The following is a 27,779-nucleotide window of genomic DNA, read 5'->3' as shown; positions in this document are numbered from 1 at the left end:
ACCAACTTCATAACCCTGTCGCTGTGTGTGTCAGCTTCCTATGAGGTCTTAGGATGTACTGTCTATTTCTCCATGCAGGCGTTGCAGTACACAGGGATCTCTACAATAAACTTCATAATGGAGAACCAGCCGCATCTTATATCATTGGGTAAGAGAAGACTTTAATCCCTATCCCCCAACACCCACCAATCATCTGGCTCAATCTATTTAGTCAGTGTGTGTGCTTCCTGTAGATGGATCCAGTAACAGAAATCCACCAGAGAGATGTACAGGTCCTCTTTATTCCCAGGACTATACACAGGAAGATCACACCATCCCCCACCATTATCAGGTAGGTGGAACAGAGTCCAGAACTAAAACATTCTTACAAACTGAGCAGTATTTTATTATTGACATTACTGTATGCCGCTGTACTAAATTACTTTACCATCCTAAAATGAACCTGAAATGAGAGAGATAAGGATGCTGATATACAGTGGGTTGCAAAAGTATTCGGCCCCCTTGAAGTTTTCCACATTTTGTCATATTACTGCCACAAACATGAAACAATTTTATTGGAATTCCACATGAAAGACCAACACAAAGTGGTGTACACATGAGAAGTGGAACGAAAATCATACATGATTCCAAACATTTTTTACAAATAAATAACTGCTAAGTGGGGTGTGCATAATTATTCGGCCCCCTTTGATCTTAATGCAGTCAGTTGCCTGTAGACATTGCCTGATGAGTGCTAATGACTAAATAGAGTGCACCTGTGTGTAATCTAATGTCAGTACAAATACAGCTTCTCTGTGAGGGCCTCAGAGGTTGTCTAAGAGAATATTGGGAGCAACAACACCGTGAAGTCCAAAGAACACACAAGACAGGTCAGGGATCAAGTTATTGAGAAATTTAAAGCAGGCTTAGGCTACAAAAAGATTCCCAAAGCCTTGAACATCCCACGGAGCACTGTTCAAGTGATCATTCAGAAATGGAAGGAGTATGGCACAACTGTAAACCTACCAAGACAAGGCCATCCACCTAAACTCACAGGCATAACAAGGAGAGCGCTGATCAGAAATGCAGTCAAGAAGCCCATGGTGACTCTGGATGAGCTGCAGAGATCTACAGCTCAGGTGGGAGACTCTGTCCATAGGTCAACTATTAGCCATGCACTGTACAAAGTTGGCCTTTATGGAAGAGTGGCAAGAAGAAAGGCATTGTTAACAGAAAGCATAAGAAGTCCAGTTTGCAGTTTGCCACAAGCCATGTGGGGGACACAGCAACCATGTGGAAGAAGGTGCTCTGGTCAGATGAGACCAAAATGGAATTTGTTGGCCAAAATGCAAAATGCTATGTGTGGCGGAAAACTAACACTGTACATCACTCAGAACACACTATCCCCACTGTCAAATGTGGTGGCAGCATCATGCTCGGGGGGTGCATCTCTTCAGCAGGGACAGGGAAGCTGGTCAGAGTTGATGGGAAGATAGATGGAGCCAAATACAGGGCAAACTTGGAAGAAAACCTCTTGGAGACTGCAAAAGACTTGAGGCTGGGGCGGAGGTTCACCTTCCAGCAGGGCAATGACCCTAAACATAAAGCCAGGGCAACAATGGAATGGTTTAAAACAAAACCTATCTAAGTGTTAGAATGGCCCAGTTAAAGTCCAGATCTTAATCCAATCGAGAATCTGTGGCAAGATCTGAAAACTGCTATTCACAAACACTGTCCATCTAATCTGACTGAGCTGGAGCTGTTTTACAAAGAAGAATGGGCAAGGATTTCAGTCTCTAGATGTGCAAAGCTGGTAGAGACATACCCTAAAAGACTGGCAGCTGTAACTGCAGCAAAAGGTGATTCTACAAAGTATTGACTCATGGAGCCGAATAATTACGCACACCCCACTTTGCAGTTATTTAATTGTAAAAACATTTTGGAATCTTGTATAATTTTTGTTCCACTTCTCATATGTACACCACTTTGTACTGGTCTTTCACGTGGAATTCCAATAAAATTGATTCATGTTTGTGGCAGTAATATGACAAAATATTGTGGCTGAATACTTTTGCAAACCACTGTATGTAACTACACAAAAATTTTGAAAAAAGAGTGTGCTATAGACACCCCTCCCCTGCAGCCGATCATGCAGAGTGAAGAGCTTTAGGTCTGGCTAAAGGATACCCGAAGTGACATGTGACATAATGAGATGGACATGTGAATGTACAGTGCATAGCACACAAATAACTATGATGTGTTCCTTTTGTTTTTCTTTGTCTGCCTGAAAGAGTTAAATATCAGGTATGTAAGTGGCTGACTCAGTCCTGACTCAGACAGGAAATGACTACAGTGTGACCCTTATTGATAAGAAATTCCCCTTTTTATCTCTTTCTTGCTCTCAGAAGTTATTTTATGCTAGGAAAGTGTTTTATAGTTGGAATTTCTTATCAGTGAGGGTCACAGTGTAGTCACTTCCTGTCTGAGTCAGGACTGAGTCAGCCACTTACATACCTGATAATTCACTTTTTCAGAGAAAGAAAAAAAGGAACACAGCATAGTTATTTGTGTGCTAGGCACTGTACATACACATGTCCATCTCATCATGTCACATGTCACCTCGGGTATCCTTTAAAGGAATACTGGGGGGGGTCGGGGGAAAAAAAGAGTTGAATTTACCCGGGGCTTCTAATGGTCCCCGGCAGACCTCCTGCACCCGCGCAGCCACTCACTGATGCTCCGGCCCCGCCTCCGGTTCACTTCTGGAATTTCAGACTTTAAAGGAGTCATCAGGGGATATTTAAGAAAATGAGTGCTACTTCCCGGGGGCTTCCTCTAGCTCCAAGCTCCCAGGACGTCCCTCGCCGCAGCTCTGCCTTCAGCCGATCGCCGCAGGTCTGTCCCAGTCCCCGGCGATGACGTCAGAGCGACCTCCAGGTCGCTCTGTACTGCGCTTGCGTGAGTGGCGCTGTCAATTACCGCCACATGGGCCGGAGCGGATGCGCCTGAAGACTCCTTTAAAGTCTGAAAACCACTGTGCCTGCGTTGCCATGTCCTCGCTCCCGCTGATGTTACCAGGAGTCTACTGCTCAGGCACAGACTATACTGGGCCTGTGCAGTACGCTCCTGGTGACATCAGTGGGAGCGAGGACATGGCAACGCAGGCACAGTGGTTTTCAGACTTCAAAGTCTGAAATTCCAGAAGTGAACTGGAGGTGGGGCGGAGCATCGGAGAGTGGCTGCACAGGCACAGGATGTCTGCGGGGGACCATTAGAAGCCCCGGGTAAGTTCAACCCATCCCCCCCCCCCAACAGTATTGCTTTAACACTATTGCAATGGCATTTGCCTAGTGATTGTGGTTTTGTGGTGCAACATTTTGGTGATTTTTCTAGCACAAAATTCCAGTGGTTAATTTTTTTTTCTTTTTTTTTTTTTTTGGGTGTTTAGGCTTTTTGATTCCAGTTCAAGAGAATGAGAAAATCAGTGCCAAAATGTTGCATGCAGTGCGTTTGCAATTTATGCAATTCACAAATGCTGCAGTGAGAATGATTCCATCGGAATACATTTGTTGCAGTGCTTTGCTGATCACCGCCGATCAGCTAAGTGCTGAAAAGCGCCACAAAAGGGCCCGAGTGTGAACCAGCCTTACACAACCTCATTCCCCCCCTCTCTAGTACTCGGTGTGGCAGTTCCACTGACTTCATGGAAGTGATCCTGCAGCAACCACTTTGGTCTGCACACTGATTGCAGTAAGAGGAGAGGTGAGCAGTGCAGAGGATTATGAGACATTATTCAGTAACAAAAAGGGGTGTCTGTATGGTGACTGCATCCCCTTTTATGTGTCAGGTTCCTATAAGCTCTCAGGATGTGACTGTCTTATTTCTCCATACAGGAGTGGCAGTATATAGGACACAGGGATTTCTATGATAACTTCATGATGGAGAATCAGCCGCCTCTCATGTCACTGGGTAAGAGAACACTTACTCCCCTCCACCCCTCACCTCCACCAATCATCTGAGACAATATATTCAGTCAGTGTGTGTGTGTGTTTCCTACAGAGGGATCCAGTTACAGAAACCCACCAGAGAGATGTACAGGTCCTCTTTATTCCCTGGATTGTCCACAGGAAGATCACACCATCCCCCACCATTATCAGGTAGGTGGAACAGAGAGTCAGGAACTAAAACATTCTTCCAAACTGATCAGTATTTTAATATTGGTATGACTGTGTGTTCCTTTACTTTATTACTATTAACCTTCTAAAAGTAACCTGGAATGATAGAGCTGTAAAGTGTTGTAATGTTAAACAATACACAGTGCCTGGCTGTCCTGCTGATCCTCTGCATCTATTACTGTTATCCATAGACCATAAACAAGCATAGGCAGAACAGATGTTTCTGACAATGTTAGAGCCATGCTTGTTTCAGGTGTGTGATTTAACAACAAAACATTTGTAACCAACAAGACATTTGTAAAGCGATTTTCTCCCATAGCACCCAAAGCAGATAAGCTTGTCTCAGATCAGTATATAGTGATATGTGTACAACGGAACAAGCTATGTGATCTTAAATGCCAGACTAAACATAAACAGGTGACTTTTCAGTTTTGATTTAAATATTTCAATGTGTCCAGGGTTGGAGCTGTCTTGATTAAGTTTGGCAAGGCATTCCACAGGGTAGGGGCAACATGACAGAAAGCTCTGGCTTTAAGGGCTCGTTTCCACTGTTGCGGTGTGGAATCGCCTGGATTCCACCGCTGATAAAATAGCATGCGGATGCGATTCCCCATGCGTTTTTTGCCGCGAATTCGCATAGGTGAGGGTATATGCAATTTTAACCATGTCACTGCCTGTGTGAATTTACATCGTACCTATGCGAATTTGCGGCAAAAAACGCATGGGGAAAACGCATGCGATTTCCCTATTAAATACATTGCATGCGATTCGCATGCATTCCACTCTCAGGCGAAATCATTGGCTCTTTTGTGCTTATTTTCACCGCTGAAAAAAGCGCACATCACCAACGCAACAGTGGAAACAGGCCCATCCACTTGCATACCATGTGCGAATCCGCATGCGTTGGACGCATGCGGATTCGCGATAGTGGAAACGAGCCCTAATGGTTTTTAGTTGGACTCTGGGGGTTGTCAAGTTATTGGATCATTCTGGTCTGAGGTTGTAGGAGGTGTGATGCCGTTGCAACAAATTATTCAGGCATCCAAAGCCTAGGTCGTGTACCACACCCTGACGGAAGGCCAATTGGCTGAACCGCATAGGTGGGCGGAGCCTGGATGGTGTGGTTGGTATGTTCCTGATAACCCTGACTGATCCCCGCATGGTGTTCAGTGGCAGTGGGTAGATCTCGGGCCTGTTTGTGACACAAGCTGTAGTACACTATAGAAAGAGAAACACTCGGCACTCGGATCATAGATTATTGGGGGCAGGAGCTCGAACCTGCACTTCCAGTATATAGTGTGGAATTGTTCACCTCAAACACTTGTATGCGGCACTTGGAATATATTAAGAGACGTGCTGCTTGTTTACAGGACACTCGCACGTGAACAAGCGCCAGTCCGGCGCGAAACGGCTGTAGTGCCGTCCTCTTATCACTCCCCCCTTGGCACGCGAACACCTCCACACCACCTCTGAGTCAGGTTTGATGCAATTGTCTGAACAATGACTGTCATGTATGCATTGCTCATGGCATGAATTGAGGACTAAAACAGTGAAGCGACGGTGCCTGGTCTGCCTACATGTACTTTGATTTTGGAGAAAGAGCTGTGAGAGTGGTGAGACATTGAAACAAGAGTGGTGAGATCAACACGCAGGCTGCTGATGTAAGACTGTCTGCAAGTGTTAAAGTGGAACTCTTGCTCAGGGCAGAAGGAAAACAGAGAATGCACCCTGTATGTGTTTAGGCTGTCTAAAGCCCCCTCATTTGTGTATAATCACAAGTTGTAATGGGATATCTCCCGTGTCACCTGACTGCCACGGCAGATAAGCTCAATTGAAAGCACAGGATGTGTCTTAAAGTGGATCCGAGATAAACTTTTACTCATTGCATAATTGTGTTCCTTACATATAGTTTATAGGGCATTCCTCAAGCCAAATACTTTTGTTTTTGTTTTAGTACCCTAATTCCCTATAAACTAAACAAGCCACGCCCACAGCTTTTTAGAGTGCCTTGGCATTTTCAGACAGGAGCAAGGGCTTATGGGAGCTCAGTCCTGGCAGGAGGAGGGGATGGTGTTACTAGCTATAGATTTCAGGGGCAGAGGGGAGGAGGAGAAGGGATTGAGCTGAGGGATGAAGATGCTATCAGCTTTCCTGTGTGTAATGTTTACAAACAGAACATGGCCGCTGTCATTGTATCACAGGAAGAAATAATAATATTCTGTTGCTGCTGTTTGCAGCTAGATTTGCTGTCTAATCTATCTAAACTTTAGAAAAAAAATATAGACAAGTTACTTGTTCTAGTTAGTTTTTCATCTCGGATCCGCTATAAGGTGAACCTGAACTCTTGCACAGGACAGAGGGAAACATAGAGAAATGCACTCTGTATTTAGGGCATTTCCTCTCTAATTCCCCCTCAGTTGTGTCTAATCACAAGCTGTAATTTGATTACTCCGTTGTCACCTGACTGCCACAGCAGATAAGCTCAACTGAAAGCACAGGATGTCACCAATATGTCCGCTGCCATGAAAGCAGGAAGTAGGCACACTGCAGATTTATTTCTGGATTTGTATGAGCTGTAACAAATAAATAAATGTTTTTCTTTAAAGGTTATTATGCTGTTGCGTATATTTTAGAGCAGAGAGAAGTTCTATGTTCAGGTCCGCTTTAAGCTTCAGCATTTCTATCTGTATGCTTCTGCATTCATAGAGCCCAGCTGCCTGTGTTTTCATGTCTGCTCTGCTTAGCTGCCTTGTGCTAATAATTGGTCTGCTGGCTTATCTACACTCCTTTGAAGTGTCATTAAGCTGCTGTGATTCATCTTTCATGTCCCTTTGAAGACCTTGAGGCTGGATTTGCTGTTTAAACAGGGAACTAGTATTCTGTTGCCTTTGTGAGAAGAAGGCAGACTTTGTTGATGTAGCATAAATTACTTTTGATGTTGATTTTTTTTTTTCCTCCAAGCTCCGCAGTCTACTCCTAGATTTGAGGTGGCCACTGCAGTGTAAAGGCCCATACACATGTCGGATTTTTCCAAACGACGGGTCGTTTGAACGTCCTGTCGTTCAGTCGTCCGCACGCCAAATCGGGCGTGTGTACAGTCCGTCGTTCGGGTGATAAGACTGGTCCTGTCAAAATCAGTCTTATCACCCGAACGACGGACTGTACATGCCCGATTTGGCGTGCGGACGACTGAACTACGGGACGTTCAAACGACCCGTCCGGGACAATCCGACGTGTGTGTGGGCCTTTAGAGGGTGTATGGAGTGGTATGGGTTAGAGGTCGACCTCTGGCCAATCCAGTTCTGTTCCATGTTTTTTTTTTTTTTTGTTTGTTTTTGTTGTTTTTTTTACAATTTTTAATGGCTTTAACTGTGTGTAGAAAGCAATTCCTGGTGTCAACTATTTGTCAAGTAACCAAGCAGCTCAGGGTGAACCAAACTACTAGGAGTGTATAGGGGGATAAAAGAGACCTTAAAGCTATAAGCTTACTATACACCAGCGGTTCTGGATGCTAGCTTTGCTTACAGGGGCGAAAAGAGATTTATTTTATTCATTGTATCTATAAAGCGTCAACATTTTACGCAGCGCTGAATAATTTGCATATTCAGTAGTGGTGCATTGTGGGTAACAACAAATGTTCACGTATAGCTGAATTATTACAAATTTCCTTCCGCTTTAAAGAGAACCAGAGATGAAGCACCCTCTTGTATTTTACCTTATAAATCAGTGGGAACATGACAGTAAACACCTAATCTGCCCTTTGTTTCATTGTTCTCTGTGTAATCTGACTGTTATCACGTCTGATAAGAATCCCCGACTGAGAAGTCAGGCTGCTCCGTCTAGCTTTGCTACAGAAAGATTATAGCTAAGTCTGTCTTCTGTGGTGTTATTTCAAGCCCAAGCCTGCCCCCTTGTGGCTTTGCTATAATGACTCAGCTGTAATTATTCCCAGCAAAGCCAGATTTAATTGCTCAGTCTGGGATTCTTGTGACTGCTGTTAACAGACACTTTTAGCAGTGAGGAGGAAACAGAGAGCATGGTAAGTGTTTTCTCTAATGTTCTTACTGATATACATGGTAAAATACACAAGGGTGCTTCCTCTCTGGTTCCCTTTAAGAAGGCAAATTACATCAAGCATATTTCAATAAAGTGATTCTTGTTTTGTTCTTTTGCACTCTGAGTGGCCTGGTATACTCCTTTTCTCTAGCCTTTTCCTAGGTCGTGTAGGGATTTGAACGTTAGTATTGAAAAGTATTCTCCACAACATTATGGGTAGCCAGTGTGGTGAGCAACGGATTGGTGTTATGTGGCAATGGCAAGGTTGGTTTGTTAGCAGTCAGTGGCAGTATTCTGTACTAGCTGCAGGCAGTGCAGGTCTTTTTTTGGAAGGCCAGCATAGAAGGCATTGCAATAGTCCAGCCGTGATGTGATGAAGGCCTGGCCGTACATGTGCAGAAGAGCGCAACTGGCCAGATCACCGGGAGTGATATATAAAGAATGGAGAGGATGGCGTGGGACTCTACGCACCTCATGGGGCTGGGTGAAGCCCCAGGTAGAGTTGGGCCAAACCTCCGATTTTAGGTTCGCGGGTTGTTGTTTTTTTTCAAAGTTCGCATCCCCATTGAAGTCTATTGTGGTTCGCGAACTTTAACGCGAACCGCAATAGACTTCAATGGGGATGCGAACTTTGAAAAAAAAAAAAATTATGCTGGCCACAAAAGTGATGGAAAAGATGTTTCAAGGGGTCTAACACCTGGAGGGGGGCATGGCGGAGTGCGATACACGCCAAAAGTCCCCGGGAAAAATCTGGATTTGACGCAAAGCAGCGTTTTAAGGGCAGAAATCACATTGAATGCTAAATGACAGGCCTAAAGTGCTTTAAAACATCTTGCATGTGTATACATCAATTAGGTAGTGTAATTAAGGTACTGCTTCACACTGACACACCAAACTCACTGTGTAACGCACCGCAAACAGCTGTTTGTGTAGTGACGGCAGTGGCGGGTTCACTGAACAGGAACACAGTGGTGGGTTCACAGAACAGGTATGCAGTGGCGGGTTCACAGAACAGGTATGCAGTGGTGGGTTCACAGAACAGGTATGCAGTGGTGGGTTCACAGAACAGGTATGCAGTGGTGGGTTCACAGAACAGGTATGCAGTGGTGGGTTCACAGAACAGGTATGCAGTGGTGGGTTCACAGAACAGGTATGCAGTGGTGGGTTCACAGAACAGGTATGCAGTGGTGGGTTCACAGAACAGGTATGCAGTGGTGGGTTCACAGAACAGGTATGCAGTGGTGGGTTCACAGAACAGGTATGCAGTGGTGGGTTCACAGAACAGGTATGCAGTGGTGGGTTCACAGAACAGGTATGCAGTGGTGGGTTCACAGAACAGGTATGCAGTGGTGGGTTCACAGTACAGGTATGCAGTGGTGGGTTCACAGTACAGGTATGCAGTGGTGGGTTCACAGTACAGGTATGCAGTGGTGGGTTCACAGTACAGGTATGCAGTGGTGGGTTCACAGTACAGGTATGCAGTGGTGGGTTCACAGTACAGGTATGCAGTGGTAGGTTCACAGTACAGGTATGCAGTGGCGGGTTCTCAGAACAGGTATGCAGTGGCAGGTTCACAGAACAGGTATGCAGTGGCGGGTTCACAGAACAGGTATGCAGTGGTGGGTTCACAGAACAGGTATACAGTGGTGGGTTCACAGAACAGGTATGCAGTGGTGGGTTCACAGAACAGGTATGCAGTGGTGGGTTCACAGAACAGGTATGCAGTGGTGGGTTCACAGAACAGGTATGCAGTGGTGGGTTCACAGAACAGGTATGCAGTGGCAGGTTCACTTGACAGAACAGGTATGCAGCCAGGAACAAGCTAAGCCTAACTAATCTTTCCTTATGAGAGACAGTCTGCAGCAGCTCGCCCTACTCTCACTAACGCAGGCACACGAGTGAGCGTAATGGCCGCCGCTGCATGCCTTTTATAAGGGGGGGGGAGTGGCTCCAGGGGCTAGTGTAGCCTAATTGGCTACACTGGGCCTGCTGACTGTGATGTAGAGGGTCAAAGTTGACCCTCATGGTGCATTATGGGGCGAACCGAACTTCCGCAAAAGTTCGCCTGCGGGACGCGAACGCGAACCACTGAAGTTCGCATGGAACCGTTCGCAGGCGAACCGTTCAGCCCAACTCTAGCCCCAGGTAAGTATAAATCTAGCAAATACTTAGAGCTCAGGTTTCCTTTAAAGTGACACTGAAGCGAAACAGAAACTTATGATATAATGAATTGTATGTGTAGTACAGGTAATTTATAGAACATTAGTAGCAATGAAAGAAGTCTCATATTTTATTTTCATGGACGGGAAAACGTGTCTAATTCAAGCCTATGAGAAGGTACACTGTCTAGGCGCGACGCCCGTTTCAGCTGCATCCTGTAACCGTTGTGACATCATACTCACGTGTCCCGCCGTCCATCACCGCCGCTCGGTCCATTCTAAAGAGCCCGGAGGCTGACAGAAGCATGGGGATTCTCCATTGGGCTGCAATAGACCAATGGGAATCCTAAGCAACAGAGTGAATTCTCATTGGTTCATGTTGAACCAATGAAAATTCTCCCTGTTGCTATGCAGAATTGGCCTGTTGCAGCATTTGGAGAGCCATGATTCTGCTGGCCTCCAGGCTGTGGAATGGACCAAGCGGCTGGACGAGTGGTGGCGGCAGGACAGGTGAGCAATCGACGCGCAGACACGGAACGTGCCCTACATCCAGATCAGATTCGAGTCAAAGGGATCATTTTTTCAGGGAAATGGATCAATTTGACATGGATCCGTTCTGGAACCGGACAAGTGTGAAACGAGCCTTATGCTAGGTACACAAGATACAATTTTCTGGCAGATTTACCCACATGTCCAATCTGAATTTCGATCAATTTTCTGATTGATTTCCATTCACTTTTATGGAAATTGATCGGAAAATCAATCGGAATTCAGATCAGAGATGTTGGAAAGAAATCGATCTGGCAGGTTAATCTGCCAGAAAATTGTATCGTGTATACCTAGTATTATAGTTTAAAATACGGTGTATGGTTTGCAGAGCTAATGACCTTTTGAACTTTGAGCAGCAAAAACCTTATCTGAAGCTGTCTTTCACTGTTTCTTTGATGTACAAGTGCTCGGAAAACAGCCAAGTCCTAAACTGTGTTGCAGAGCTCAGACAAGCTCTTTTGCATAGATAACAAGTGAAGTTTCTTAAAGAGAAACCGTGACCAAGAATCGAACGTGATCCCAATCAGTATCTGATACCCCCTTTTACATGAGAAATCTATTCCTTTTCACAAACGTATCATCAGGGGGTTCTGTATGGCTAATATTGTGGTGACCCCCCCCCCCCCCCCCCCCCCACAAGAAACTCTGAGGACCTTGATACTCCTGGCAGTTTAATGTCTGTGAACCTTGTTGCATTGTGGTAAATAACTGTTTACAGCTGTTTACAACTGCCAAAAAAGCAAGCAGCATCTCCTTCCACTGACATCACGTGCTAGCAGTAAAAATGTCACCATGTGATAAATGTCAGAATGTATATCAGGGAGAAGAAAGCTTTTACAATGGGCAAACGCTGACTAAATCATTTATACATAATTATTGTAAAAATGAAGCACTTTTTTATTTATTTTCACTGGAGTTCCTCTTCAACTCTTCCTGTACTGGAAACAATATGACTTGTTTCTTAGCTATTAATGCCTACACAAAGAATTGAATGTGTGCATTAAACACCAAGTGAACACCTGACATATCTGGCTAAGCAAATTTGGCCTAATTGGCTATTCATGAGGCAATGCTCATGCAAATATGCATTCGCTTTCGCATGCCAACTTATACCAATGCCGCAAAGAGGTCGCCTGCGCCACCCAGCCTCCCCCTCCGGGGTGCCGCTGTGGTTCCCAGGCAGTGAGAGCGCCTGGGACCCAGCGGTCCCCCGCTTTTATGGGGGCATTGGGAAGCCTCCCCGTGGCGCTCCTGGATAGTGCTAATGTACTAATTCCCGCAGGGCGACCGCTTTGCGGCATTGGTTTTTGACCCTGCATAGGCTGGCATGCAAAAGCGAATACATATTTGCATGAGCATTGGCTCATGAATAGCCAATTAGGCCAAATTTGCTTAGCCAGATATGTCAGGTGTTCACTTGGTGTTTAATGCACACATTGAATTCTCTGTGTAGTTAGCTATTAATGCCTAGTGCACACCATATAATTTTCTGTTAGGTTTTTCTGTTATGCTGGACATACACGGCTCGTTTGATTAATGAATCTCATTAAGATGGCTCGATAGATAATTTCCGACATGTCCGATCTCCCGACCGATCGTTTCGCTGGTCAATTCCGGATTGCAGTGAATGGAAAATAACAAAAACAAGCGAAAGTGCATTGACTGTGGAATCGAGCGGCAAAACGATTGAGCTGGAGAATCGAGTGGTAAGAATGAACCGTGTATGCCCAGCATACGATTTTCTGTTGATTATTTTCTGTAAAGTACTGCTTTCTAGCAGTACTTTACAGAAAATAATTAAAAGAAAACCTAACAGAAAATCATTATCTCTGGTGCATTGTCTTCTGGTTATCTCCTGCTGAGTAGAACAATGCTTAATTGCTAGGCAGATAGATGGTTAGATAGATAATTTCCAACAGAAAATATAACAGAAAATTGTATGATGTGTACCTAGCATTATGTTCTATTTCTTAGTTATATTGCACATACAAATCATTATATCATACATATTTTTCACTTCCGTGTTACTTAAAGGGAACCAGAGACAATCTAAAGAAAAGATTTTATACATACCTGGGGCTTCCTCCAGCCCCATACGCACGGATCGCTCCCACACCACCATCCACTGCTGCCTGCAGCTACGAGAACCGGCTCCCTGCTCTTCCGTCAGTCGGAGCCAGTCTAGCGTAGGAGAAGTGCGCCCTCTATGTATCTCTGCAGCGGCTGCTGGAGAGATATGCAAAGAGCGCACTTCTCCTGCGCTAGACTGGCTCCGACTGACGGAAGAGCGGGGAGCCGGTTCTCATAGCTGCGGGCAGCAGTGGATGGTGGTGTGGGAGCGATCCGTGCGTATGGGGCTGGAGGAAGCCCCAGGTTTGTATAAAATCTTTTCTTTAGATTGTCTCTGGTTCTCTTCAAAGCCAGTTTTCACTTAATCACTCCTGAAGCCCAGCTAAGCATGTGTTTATTTTTGGAATGGGGTCTGTCATGTTGGGTTTGAGGCTTTGTTCAGAATCTGACACTTACCTGGGGCTTCTATCAGCCCCCTGTAGCTGTCATGTCCCGCGCCGTCCTCCTCAGATCACCCGTGTAGTGTGTAGCCACCTCTCCTGCATTCCAAGTCACCGGCTTCCTCTCTCCACCTCCCATCCTACCTCTATGCCGCGGTTTCTGTACTTAATGTACCCCAGCACTGAGGAGTGGCACCCTGAGGCAGAATGGCAGAGGGCGGCTGGAAGGGGGTTACACTCTGTGGGACTCTGCATTCCTAGATTTCTAGCCAGTGGCAGCAAAGAGGGTAGCGGTTTTCATCCTCTCTTTATCCAGACTTGGATATAATTCCAGCTATGTAGGCCACCTGTTGTTTGTATTGGATCACCAGCCTTCACCACATGACCTCATGCAGCCAAAGCTGCCTGAAATGGCACGCTCACCTGGCCCTAATGCTGCCCGACCGACAGACAGTACTTAAAGAGTCTCCCAGAACTGGGCACCACCACAGGCAGTGGGTTGGGGCAGCACAGGGGCAAGGTGAGTGTGCCATTTTGGGATCCTCTAGAGGTTTCTCGATCTTCTGCGACCCCGCTGCTGATAGCCGGGACCCTCTGCATCTTTGCGGCCACGCTCCCCTCCTTCTACGAGCGCAGCCACACTGTAAGGGTGCCCGTGGGTTTGTGCCTTTGCAAGAGCATGGAGATGCTCTTGCACTGAGAAAAAACCTTTGCACAAGTGGCTCCCTACTACAGGAGTGAGCAGTACTTTGCGCCTATGTAGTGCGGCCGCGCTCATACAGGAGGGAACGTGGCCACAAGCAATCTTCAACATTTAATGTTGAAGATTGTACAGAGGGTCACAGCGTAGGAGGGGCATAGGAAGATCGGAGAAGCCTCTGGACCATCTAGAGGACCTTCCAGATGCTTCTCCTACTGTGGTAACTTTTTTTTTTTTTTACTCCCTGACTACAGGTACCCTTTTAAGGTGGATGACTTTTAAGAAAAAATTTGATGTTTGCGATTACTTATTCATTAATATTAGTGTGCTAAAGATGGCATTCTTCATGTCTGTGGGTTTAGTGTGAAGAGGAGACTGATGTAAAAGAGGAAGAAGAAGAGACATATGTGAGGAGTGATCAGCAGTTTGTGGAGGAGGATTATATTATGAGGGCTATTAAAGAAGAAGAAGAAGAGACTTATGTGAGTGGTGATCAGCAGACTACCGAGGAGGGTGACATGAGGTCAATAAAAGAGGAAGAAGAGACATATGTGACGAGGGTTCCACAGTCTACAGTGAACAGTGACATCATGACTATAAAAGTGGACAAAGAAGAGACAGAAGATGAAGGGATTAGAATTGTTAAAGTAGAAGACGTTCCTGTAGATATCAACACAGGTAAGCAGGTGGGGACACTAGTGGCAGCAGATGGGGGAGGGGGGGGGGAGGCTGGAACAAAAGGAACATGCCACTGTGCTCTCAGCAGGTGGGGATACTAGTAGCAGCAGATGAAGGGGGGGAGCGGGCTAGAGGAAAGGAACACGCCACTGTTCTCTTTGCAGGTGGGGACACTAGTGGCAGCAGATGGCGGGGGAGCTGGAGGAAAGGAAACGCGCCACTGTGCTCTCTGCAGGTGGGGACACTAGTGGCAGCAGGTGGCGAGGTGGGTGGACTGGAGGAAAGGAACATTCCACTGCTCTCTCTGCAGGTGGGGACACTAGTGGCAGCAGAGGGGGGGGGGGGGGGGGGGCTGGAGGAAAGGAACACACCACTGTTCTCTCTGCAGGTGGGGACACTAGTGGCAGCAGGGGGGGGGGGGGGGGGCTGGAGGAGAGGAAACGCGCTACTGTGCTCTCTGCAGGTGGGGACACTAGTGGCAGCAGGTGGCGAGGTGGGTGGACTGGAGGAAAGGAACATGCCACTGCTCTCTCTGCAGGTGGGGACACTAGTGGCTGCAGAGTGGGGGAAGGAGGGGAACTGGAGGAAAGGAACACGCCACTGCGCTCTCTGTAGGTGGGGACATTAGTGGCAGCAGAGGGGGGGCTGGAGGAAAAGGAACACGTCGCTGTGCTCTCTGCAGATGGAAACACTAGTGGCAGCGGGGGGGGGGGTTGGGTTGGAGCAAAGGCACACACCACTGCGCTGGAGGAAAGGCACACACCACTGTGCTCTCTGTAGATGGGGACACTAGCGGCAGAGGGGGGGTGCTGGAGGAAAGGAACACACCACTGTGCTCTCTGCAGATGGGGACGTTAGTGGCAGCAGGGGGGGAGGGGGTCTGGAGGAAAGGAACACACTACTGTGCTCTCTGCAGATGGGGACATTAGTGGCAGCAGGGGGGGAGGGGGTCTGGAGGAAAGGAACACACTACTGTGCTCTCTGCAGATGGGGACATTAGTGGCAGCAGGGAGGGGGAGGGGTTTGGAGGAAAGGAACACACTACTGTGCTTTCTGCAGATGGGGACGTTAGTGGCAGTAGGGGGGGGAGGGGGTCTGGAGGAAAGGAACACACTACTGTGCTCTCTGCAGATGGGGACATTAGTGGCAGCAGGGGGGGGAGGGGGTCTGGAGGAAAGGAACACACTACTGTGCTCTCTGCAGATGGGGACATTAGTGGCAGCAGGGAGGGGGAGGGGTTTGGAGGAAAGGCACACACCACTGTGCTCTCTGCAGATGGAGACACTAGTGGCAGCAGAGGGGGGGGGGGGGGGGGGGGTTTGGAGGAAAGGCACACACCACTGCGCTCTCTGCAGGTTCAGACACTGGTGCCCATACATTAAAGCACTTTACCTGTCTCGCAACTCGCTTGTGTCTGCTTAGTGTCCGCTCTACCTCCGTATTTGTGTCCTACATGACTACCGACAGATAGCTTGTGGGGAGCATGTGTGATGTTACACACATGCCAATGTAAAAGTGCAGCAGACGGGTAAAGTATCTTAATGCATGGACACCGAAGGGGCACATAAAACATTTGGGGTGAGGCGGCGTCACAAGGCGAATCCCCGGAAGGTTTTATGCTGAAAGTGATCGGGAATTGGTGTGTGGTGTATGGGTAGCCAGCAGACTTCCATTTCATAAGCCGCCAAACCTCTTGATGTATGGGTCACATTTTAAAGCTGTCAGCAATACTAACTAAAAAAAAACCCACATATATAAGTAGATAAATACTTGCTCTATTTACATAACCTATGTATTGCACTGTCCACCTTTTTGATTTCAGTGAATATTATATAGTAAATGAAGAGCATTCTGTTTCAGGCATTTGCCATCTTAATTCCCTCTAACTGAAGCCAATACTGATGTCATTTCCTCCCTTACTATGGGAGGAGGGCGGCCAATGCAAACACACACATTCTTCGGACACTACCACCCAGCTCTGTAATAGAAAAGTGCATTGTCATTATGTGACTCTGTAGCTTGAGAAATATTCAGAGAGGAACAGTGGTGTGGGACAGGAAAACAGGAGGGAAAGAGTCTTCAACTAATCAGGCTGAATTAGTTAAGTCTGAGGGGGTAGTAAAGAAGCAAAAAAAAAAGACAACCCAGCATGCCTTGCAACTTCCTTTGTGCGGCAATGTACCAAATGAGTCAGGTAAACTGGGGCATTATCTTTTATCAACAACAAAGTAATAGCGATTTTTAATTTTTGGCTTGCCTGGTTAGCATCCGTATTACTTGTTTACCAGATTAAAAAATGAATTATTTTTTTATTTTATGTCTGACAGTTACCGTATATACTCTCATACAAGCCCCCCAAAAAGGGGGTCAAAAGTTGGGGGGTCGGCTTGTATGCGAGTCTTCCCTGGTGGTCTAGTGGTGTGTGGTCCGCGCCCCGCTCCCCCCCCCCCCCTCCCCGCTCCCCCCGCGCCCGCCGCTGCTATTACCTGCTTTGGCAGCGGCCGCTTCCTAATCCGCGTTCCCCTCTGAAGTTTCAGCGTGTATCACAGCAGCGCGCCCGGCGCTGCTGCTGTGACGATGCAGGGGGCAGGAAAGAGCGGTTCCTCTGGTAACGGCGATACAGATCGCCGCTATAGGGAGCCGCGCTCTTTCCTGCACTCTGCATCGTCACAGCAGCAGCGCCGGGCGCGCTGCTGTGATACACGCTGAAACTTCAGAGGGGGAACGCGGATTGGGAAGCGGCCGCTGCCTAAGGAGGTAATAGCAGCGGCGGCCGCGTGGGGAGCACTACCTACCTATGCTGGGCACTATACTGGCTAAACTGGGCACTTTACTAGCCATACTTGGGCACTATACTGGCTAAACTGGGCACTTTACTAGCCATGCTGGGGCACTATACTAGCCATACTGGGGCACTATACTAGCTAAACTGGGCTCTATACTAGCTATACTGAGGCACTACCTACCCATACTGGGTGCTATAATGGGCACTATACTAGCCATACTGGGGCACTATACTAGCCATACTGGGGCACTATACTAGCCATACTGGGGCACTATACTAGCCATACTGGGGCACTATACTAGCCATACTGGGGCACTATACTAGCCATACTGGGGCACTATACTAGCTATACTGAGGCACTACCTACCCATACTGGGCGCTATAATGGGCACTTTACTAGCCATACTGGGGCACTATACTAGCTAAACTGGGCACTATACTAGCTAAACTGGGCACTATATTAGCTAAACTGGGAACTATACTAGCTGTACTGAGGCACTACCTACCCATACTGGGCGCTATACTGGCTAAACTGGGCACTTTACTAGCCATACTGGGGCACTATACTAGCTAAACTGGGCACTATACTAGCTATACTGAGGCACTACCTACCCATACTGGGCGCTATACTGGCTAAACTGGGCACTTCACTAGCCATACTGGGGCACTATACTAGCCATACTGGGGCACTATACTAGCTAAACTGGGCACTATACTAGCTATACTGAGGCACTACCTACCCATACTGGGCGCTATACTGGGCACTATACTGGCTATACTGGGCACTATATTAGCTATACTGGACACTACCTACCTATACTGGGCACTATACTAGCTATACTGGGACACACTGGGGGGCTGCACCCATCCAGCATTTCCTACCCCCGGCTTATATGGGGGTCAATCATTTTTCCCTGGTTTTTCAGGGAAAGTTGGGGGGGTCGGCTTATATGCGGGTCGGCTTATATGCGAGTATATACGGTATGTTTTTTTAAGGTGGCCACTAATGATCCAATCTATTTATTTCTTCCAATCTTACCATTTCTATGTAATATAAGGGACTACCTAAAGTATCCACTCAATATATTCACTCCGTTTACTCAGCTACATAGATTTGGTAAGATTGGATGAAAAAGATTGGATCATTAGTGGCCACCATTAGATCAGAATTTTGAGCCAATTTTGAGATCCCTCTTATCTTCTGAGAAATGGTAGAAGGCGTTGGCACTGCAGTGTAAATCAGATGACGGGCATCAGCCTTGGACCTGGATTTCAGCCCCAGCATTCTCTGGTCATAACACGTCTATTAATTGTAAACAAGAACAGGAAGAACGGTCGGCACTCCTCCGTGGCTTTTTAATGTATAATAGTTGTGTGCATAAACCTCTCGCTTTATCACATTACAGGCATAATCCTAAATCTTATGCCTGGTACACACCATGCAATTTTACTTCAAATCGATAATTTCCGTCAGGTCAAATCTGTTTTCTGATTGTTTTCCTGATTGATTTTGTACAGAAGTAATATTAAAAAAAAAAAAAAAAATAAAAAAAAACCTGTATGAAAATCTATTTTACCCATCTATCTGACTGGTACATTGCATGGGGTGTACCAGGCATAAATGATGATTCTATGAGATCTATCTTCTTGGTCTGTTTTTGATTAATCCACTTAAATGACAACTGTAGCATGAGGGCTATGAAGGCTGCCATATTTTTTTTATCTTTTAACCACTTCCCCTCCCCCCCCCCCCTCCCCCCTGCATTTCCCCATATCTTCTTGCAGGGATGTAGCTACTACGTCCCTCCCTGCCGTGCACTCCTGCTCGCCCCCCTTTTCTGCCCCTCTGCTTCTGTGTTGCCCTTTTTGCTTTTGGACTGACCTTTTTGTGTGAACGGGTACTTAGTGCAGCCTGGGTATCCAGCTTGTTTGCAGCAGGCCTCATGGCGGAGGATACATAGCAGCAAATCAGAGCCACAAGGGGGGCAGACTTGGGCTTGAAAAGAAATCACAGAAGACTGACTCAAAACATTCCAGGGCAAAGCTAAGGTGGTCATACATTAGAAGATTATGGGCAGATTCGACCAAGAGACAAATTTTGTTTTTAATCGAATCTGATTCAAGATAAGTTTGTCTCTAATCGAATCTGCCCATACACTACAGGCCGATTCCCGTCCAATTTCAGTATGAAATCATCAGGAAATCGGCTGAGCCGCCGCGTCCACCCTGCCGCGGCCCCCAAAATGTATAAATGTATGTAATGTGTGTGCATTTATACATTACCTGTCCTGTAGCAGCTTCCGCATGGTGTCCATCCATATCGCCGGGTAACAGCCGCATACACGCTAGCGGCGCATAGCGTCTGATATCAGACGTTATGTGCCGCTGGTGTGTATGCGGAACCTGGAGAGATGGACGGAAACCGCGTGGAGGCTGACACCGGACAGATAATGTATAAATGCACACACACTACATACATTTATACATTGTGGGGGTTTCTTCGTCTCTTCGCTCTTTCGCAATTCGGCCATCGTACAGCCGCTCACCCGACCAACCAACCTGCTGCGCAGGTGTAGTACGCTCCCGGCGGAGTGTGTGCATGCGCACTACACCAGATGGCTCAAGTACCTGGACCCATAGCAGAAGATCCAGGTGGCGGAGGACAGCGAGGGATTGATTATCCTAAAGGGGGCTGGAGGAAGCCCCAGGTATGTATAAAACTTTAATTTCCTCTGTCTCAGGTTTACTTTGTTACACAGTAGTACTATACTCTACATATGCACTCCCTACAGAGCTGCAGGGAATCCACTGAGAATGTTGTGCACATTGAACACAGAGGTGTTGTCTATCACCCATAAACCTGGTTCAGATTGTGCATGAAGAATGCGTAATAGAGGAAGAATCTCCTTATTCCCCTGCAGAGTACCTGCACATCACCCTTACATGTACCCACAGTTACATTGCCTAGGGCCTGATAGATGTTCTTTGTTCTGGTCTGTACCTTTTACAAGTACTCTTACCAAGGACTAGTTTTAGTCAATGACTAAAGGGAATACATATGGCAGTCTCCATATCCTTCTCACTTCAGTTGTCTTTTTTTAAAATTCCTAAGCGTTGGCAGTTAGGATACGAATTTCATGTTACATACTTTCAATCAACAAGATTGTAATATGCAAATTAGAGGAGTTGAGGAGTCTGAGTCGGTGGATTCCTAAACAGCCCTGCTTGGCAGCACTAATTTTCATCCAATCGATTTATAATAATCGAATTGAATGGTCGATTGGTTAGTTGGTCGGCTAATGTATGGCCTACTTTAGACTGAATGCTCAGTAGGGGATTCTTATCAGGGCTGTTAACAGGCAGATTTAGCAGAGAAGGATGAAACAAAGAGCAGAGTAGGTGTTTACTGTCATGTTCCCGTTGAGATATATATATATATATATATATATGGTAAAATACATGAGGGTACTGCTTCTCTTTTTCTTTTTAAGTTTAAATTTCCATATTGCCAGCACCTTTTAATCTCTACAAGTGAGTTGAACTATTAATTAAAGGCGTATCGCATCCTTGAAATACAGTTATTTTGTTCAAAGTGATAAGTGGCAATAATTCTGTCATGACCATTCTTGATGTTTTGTGCAGAATGGTTATTCCTTTCTCTTTGCAAATCGCAACAGCTTTCTCGGAGAAGAGGTGTGTTTTCTGATATAAATGCAAGGGTGCCAATATATTTGGCCATGGCTGTAACCTTATGCTTCTTCAATTAATATACAGAGTGTGTATTCATAGGAGAGGAGGCGGACAATATACTTCGAATTGCAGCCACCTTGACCTGCCGAAATACAGCTGCCGGTAACTAACTGGGATTTTTTGTCTCCCAACAGGTGGACAACATTTTGGGAACATGTCAGATGGACACCTTCTGGTACCTCGAGGTAATGATGGAGAAGAGAATGGCATCACATGGACTCCTCCAAGAATGAATATACCTGGCCCAGCAGAGCTGACTCTGAGGAGTCTTCTGCTAGACGAATCTTTTGGTAGATCAGATCCTGTTACCCCAAATATCCATACTGGACTTCCCAGTGCTGACCAGTCACATGACTGGTGGAATGCTCAGGCTCCTCCCAGTACCTCTCATAATATAAGAGAAGGAGGTGATCAGATACTTCCAAAAACGTATGACTTTAATACACACCAGAAAAGTGGTGCAGGAGAGCATCCTTTTTCCTGTTTAGTATGTGGGAAAAGATTTGCATATAGAGCTGATTTTAATAGTCACTCTAGACTTCACAGAGGTCAGCAGCAACTTTCTTGTTCAGTGTGTGGGAAGGTATTCGCTCGGAAATGGAATCTACTAAAACACCAGAACAGTCATTTGGACGAGAAGCCTTTTTCATGTGCAGAGTGCGGGCAAGGATTTACATGTAAGGATAATCTTATTAATCACTCTAGACTTCACACAGGCGAGTGGCCATTTTCATGTTCAGAGTGTGGGAAGGGATTCTCTCGGAAGTGGAATTTACTAAAACACCAGAATAGTCATTCAGAGAGTCGGCCTTTTTCATGTGAAGAGTGTGGGAAGTCTTTCACTCAGAAAGACGTTCTGCTTGCACACCAGAGACTACACACAGGGGTGTACCCCTATTCATGTTCAGATTGTGGGAAGGGATTTATAACGAAATCCGTTCTTATTAATCACGCGAGGCTTCACACTGATGATCGTCCTTTTCCATGCACAGAATGTGGGAAAAGCTTTCGACGAAAAGTAACCTTGGAGAGTCATCAGAAAAGACACACAGGAGAGCGTCCTTTTTTATGTTCGGTGTGCGGGAAAGGTTTTACTACTAAAGGTGAACTTCTAAAACACCAGATAATACACACAGGGGCATACCCCTTTCATTGTTCAGAGTGTGGGAAAGGTTTCAGTCTTAAGAGATATTTGGCTACACACCAGAAAAGACATACAGGGGAGCGTCCATTTTCATGCTCAGAGTGTGGAGAAAGTTTTACTTGGAAAAGAGAGCTTAATCGACACCAGCGAGAGCACTCAGGAGAATGCCCTTATTCATGCTCAGAGTGTGGGGAAGCTTTCGTTTTTAAAAAAATGCTTCTTGCCCACCAGAAAACTCACACAAGTGAACAGTCCTTTCCCAGGATGTCATTTCCATGTTCAGTGTGTGGGGAAGTGTTTGTTTTCAAGAAGAGCCTTCATGAGCACCAGAAAACTCACACACCTGATCAGTCCTTTTCATGTTCAGTGTGTGGGAAATGTTTCACTCAAAAAATGGATCTTCTTACACACAAAGCAACTCACAGAGCTGAGCGTTGTTTCAGATGTTCAGTGTGCAACAGAAGCTTCACTCATAGTAAAAGTTTTTTCAAACATCAGAAAAGTCACACAGAGGGGCATTATTCTTGTTCAGAGTGTGGGAAAGCTTTTACTCGGATTAATTCTCTTCATTGGCACAAAAAAAGTCACACTGGTGAGAAGCCTTTTTCATGCTCTGAGTGTGAGAAAAGTTTCAGTTATAAAGTTTCACTTTGGCAACACATGAAAACCCACAATGGGCCTTATTCATGTCCGGAGTGTGAAAAAAGTTTTGCGGTGGAAATAGATTTATTGAATCATCAGATAACTCATACAGGAGTGTACCCGTATGTTTGTTCTGAGTGTGGAAAAGGTTTCATCCACAAGAAAAATTTTCTGAGACATCAGAGAAGTCACACTGGGGAGCGTCCGTTTTCCTGCTCAGAGTGTGGAGAAAGTTTTTCTATAAGAAGAGAACTTCTTAGACATCAGGTAAGCCACACAGGAGAATATCCCTATTCATGCGCAGAGTGTGGGAGAGGTTTTGTTTATAAAAATTCTTTTATTATACACCAGAAAACCCACACGCGTGAACCACGTAAACAGTCATTCCCATGTTCAGTGTGTGGGAAAGTTTTTGTTTATGCAAAGTCCTTTCTTGAACACCAGAAACTGCACACAAGTGAGCAGTCATTTTCATGTTCAGTGTGCAGGAAAGTTTTTGTTTATGAAAAGTCCTTTCTAGAACACCAAAAAACTCACACACAGGAGAAGTCATTTTCATGTTCATTTTGTGAGAAATGTTTCACGCTAAAAGAGGATCTTCGTACGCACAAAGCTATTCACCGAACAGAGCGTCCTTTCTCATGTTCAGAGTGTGGGAAAAGTTTCCGTTCTAGCAAATATCTTTCCAAACATCAGAAAACTCACACAGAGGACCGTCATTATTCTTGTACAGAGTGTGGGAAAGGTTTTGTTCGGAAGCACGCTCTTCTGTCGCACCAGAGAATTCACACGGGTGAGCGGCCTTTCTCATGCTCAGAGTGTGGGAAAAGTTTCAGGCAGCAACCGGCTCTTATTATGCACCGGAGAATTCACACAGCTGCACGCCGATTTTCATGTTTAGAGTGTGGGAACAAGTTTATTTCTAAACGTGACCTTCTTGTACACCAGAGAACTCACACTGGTGAGCGTCCGTTTTCATGTTCAGAATGTGGGAAAAGCTTCAATCGAAAAGTGTACCTTAGTCAACACCTGAGAATTCACACAGGAGAGCGCCCTTTTTCATGTTCAGAATGTGACAAAAGTTTCAGTTACCAACAGTCTTTAGTTATGCACACGAGAAGTCACACTGGTGTGCGCCCTTTTTCCTGTCCAGCATGTGGAAAGAGTTTCGGCAGTAGACCACGCCTTCGAGTACACCAAAAAACTCACACAGGAGAACGCCCTTTTTTATGCTCACAGTGTGGGAAATCTTTTATTCATAAGCAAAACCTTGATTTCCACCTGCAAACTCACACCGGTGAACGGCCTTATTCATGCTCACATTGTGGGAAAGCCTTTATGTTTAAGAAAGTACTTCTTGAACACCAGAGAACTCACACAGACGAGCGACCTTATTCATGTACAGAGTGTGGAAAACGGTTTAAATTCAGAGGAAATTTAATTACACATAAAAAAGGGCAACACCCAGACGTATATGCAGGATGTATAGAGGTGCCTAATGCTAACCTTAAAGTGAACTCTTGCACAGAACAAAAGGAAAACTGAGCGAAATACACCCTGTATATATTTAGAGAGTTTAGCTTCTCTAATTTCCCCTCATCTGTGACTAATCACGAGTGTTATTTGATCTCAGACGTGTCAGCTAGCTGCCTCAGTAAAGCAGCTAATTTGTAAACACAGGATGTTAACCCTATATGCTTCCACGAAAGCAAGAAGTAGACACGCAGCAGATTTATTGCAGGATTTGTATCCGCTGCAACAAAGAAATGTTTTTAAAGGTTATTATTCGGTTTCTTATCTTTTATAGCAGAAAAGAAGTTCAGGTCCGCTTTAAAGTGACACTGCGTCCAATAAGTGCTAGTTTTCGGAAAGTGGGAATAGTTAAGATGGATAATTACTCGTATGTCAGCAGTTGCATTCCTATTGTAAACCTTTGTAAATCACAGACTTGTGAATTTGGTTACAGTAAATGAAGGTGTGTTGCCTTCTGTGTTTGCCTCCACTAGTTTGTGGGAGAATACTTCTCAGTTATTTTTTTTTGTGTGTGTAATAAGTGGTGAGAGAACATTGTGGTCTGGAGATAGAGTTTTCACATATCACTGTTTTCAAACTTAAGGGCTGGTTAACATAAACGCGTGGCGGCGCTTACCGCCAAGCGTTCGGGACTCGTCGCGATTACTGTCGATTGCGCCGTTCTGAACTTGATTTAACGCGTCGTTTCAGCCGGCCCTAGAAGTCGCATGCGACATCCAGGGTCGGCTAGCTGCCGTGGCTTCATGTCCCCTTGCGAGGACGAGGAACACTGATCGCGACGGGAAGCCGACGACCGCCCCTGAACGAGACACCCCAGGACGACACGGCTTCCCGGCTGCCCCAATGCCGCCTGCCGTCCATGTGAACCAGCCCTAAATTGTGCATACAGAGCTTAGAATATCAGGCTGCTATTTGTCTACAAGTCACCCAGAACAGCTCTTGTTCAGAGAGACATAAAACTTCTCATTACCGCTAACCCAGGACTTGTAGTGTGGAAAGTATATGAGATGGTTGCCTCTAGCAATCAGTTATAGTCCTTGCTTCATTTTCAAACAAACACTGTAAAAAATTATACTTGGAAGCAGTAACAACACTCCATGGGAACCAGATATCAATCTCATTTACACTGAGGAAGGCAAATACAGAGACAACACACACTTCCACTTTCTGTGACCAAGTTCAGAAGTCGGAGATTTCCAACATGAATTATAAAGCTCAGAGCTCACAAGAATTGAAAGCTAGACTGTTATCAGCCGTCTTTAGCTGTAAGCTGAAAAGGACAAGGCTTTATCTCCTGATGTGTTCCAGTACTGCTGTGTAATGTGTGTCTGTATCTCACACCTCTATGTACACTCTCTGTAGGATTATAGAGGAAAGGAAGCTGCACTAAAAACTATTTTTTGCAGGAGGATAGGGAATATTGGCAAGCCTGTGCTCACAGTAAATAAACAGTTTACCTAATGCTGGGAACACGCAATGCAATTTCCTGTCCTATCGATGGGTAATCGGACAGGAAGTTGTAACGTGTACATGTCCAAACTGCTCCCGATCGATAGTGATTTTCCGATGATAACTTTAGCAGAGTCAGAGAAGATTTAAAGCATCTGATCTGCATTCTCATCCTAGGCCAGTGAGGAAAACGAGCTGCAGTGCAGTGGCAAGCACATTAGTCCCATGAAACCGGTCCTGCACTTTGCTCCCGCTATTAAAGGACACCTGAAGCGAATATAAACTAATGAAATAAACAATTGTATTTATCTTCCTTTTCCTAAAAATGATTTTATAAGATATTCCAGTTTTATTTTGTGTTTAAATCTACTTTTTAAGTCTTAACTATTTTATTGTTTTTGCTCAATGACACATTCGGTGAAGTATACCAGAGCTAAAATCTTTGAACTAATAACCCTTTATCTCTTTCCTGCTTTCAGAAGCCATTTTCTGCTAGGAAAGTGTTTTATAGTTAGAATTTCTTATCGGTGAGGGTCAGACTGTAGTCACTTCCTGTCTGTCAAAACTGAGTCAGCCACTTACATACCTGATATTTAACTCTTTTAGGCAGAGAAAGAAAAAAAAAGGAACACAGCATAGTTAATAGTGTGCTTGGCACTGTACATACCTATGTCCTCATGTCACACGTCACTTCGGGTATCCTTTTAATATACTGTACATTAAACATCCAGACTCATTCACTCTTCTCACCACTCCGCATCCACATTTTCCTCTATAAATCCCTACACTGACTTCCTAATTGATTCAGGATAAGTATCCAGATTCTATGCCCGACCTATAAATCTGTGCACAAAACCTGCCCTACTTACATCTTGGAGCTTGTTCACAGGTGGCCACCCACTCTGGTCCTCCAACATCCTTCACCTAACCCTAGTGTATTCTACATGATTGTGTGCTACTTTCCCATGACCGCCTCGTACTTGTATCCTGGACCTACCTAACCAGCCCCAAATTGCATATCTTGTACCCTGTTTGCCTTGTACAACTTTTTCCTCTGTTGTATAACCTTGTTACGTCTGTCATCTTTTGTATCAATGTATGTTATTGTCCAGTGCTGCATAATATGTGGGCACTTCTAGATCTTTAATGGTATTCAGCTCCCATAAAGATGAACATTTGAACTTATCTGTTTTTCTCTCGTACTTTAGCCAAGAGGGTCCTGTGGTATTTGAGGTGCATAATTATATCTGATGCCCTCAATGAACAGAGCAGCCTATTCCTTGTTTGCTGTACCTGATGATTCTATATCTTCTTTGTTGTCCTTTTTTTTTTATTATTATGGTAAGCTGTGTGTGTTGTTTCCTTTGGTATAATCTTGCTTTGTTGTTGTACTGCTGTAGAAAGATGAAATAATAATAAAAGTTCAGACGTGTGTTTTCCTTTTTGTGTCATAGCTCAGTGTCATGGTGTCACCCTCTCCTGCACACACATTCCAGTTGTCACCTGCAATGACTCTGACACAGTACCCATCTCTATCAGTCACTGCCACAGTCACACAGGAAGGTACCAGGTTAGACACACACACAGGGGAGTGCCTGGCAAGACACTAATAGTACTGGTCCTGATATGACTCTCCATAACTTACATGGTGCTCACTTCTACTTTGCAAG

The 27,779-nt window shown here is 45.4% G+C and overlaps 1 protein-coding gene across 1 annotated transcript in view; it reads left to right on the top strand.

Annotated features, from left to right (window-relative positions):
* LOC137534714 (zinc finger protein 585A-like) overlaps positions 1–27,548 on the top strand; it is a 53,928-nt gene extending 26,380 nt beyond the window's left edge. The window contains exons 2-7 of the mRNA XM_068256330.1: positions 79–148; positions 234–331; positions 3,873–3,948; positions 4,039–4,136; positions 14,491–14,806; positions 21,476–27,548. Of these exons, the coding sequence (XP_068112431.1) occupies positions 118–148; positions 234–331; positions 3,873–3,948; positions 4,039–4,136; positions 14,491–14,806; positions 21,476–24,672 (3,816 nt within the window). The 5' untranslated portion in view covers positions 79–117 and the 3' untranslated portion in view covers positions 24,673–27,548. The remainder of the gene's footprint in view (positions 1–78; positions 149–233; positions 332–3,872; positions 3,949–4,038; positions 4,137–14,490; positions 14,807–21,475) is intronic.
* The last annotated feature ends 231 nt before the right edge of the window (positions 27,549–27,779 follow it).

The sequence above is a fragment of the Hyperolius riggenbachi genome, chromosome 10 (assembly GCF_040937935.1).
Source record: "Hyperolius riggenbachi isolate aHypRig1 chromosome 10, aHypRig1.pri, whole genome shotgun sequence".
NCBI classification, from domain to species: domain Eukaryota; kingdom Metazoa; phylum Chordata; class Amphibia; order Anura; family Hyperoliidae; genus Hyperolius; species Hyperolius riggenbachi.
This window is presented reverse-complemented; position numbering and strand designations above follow the sequence as displayed.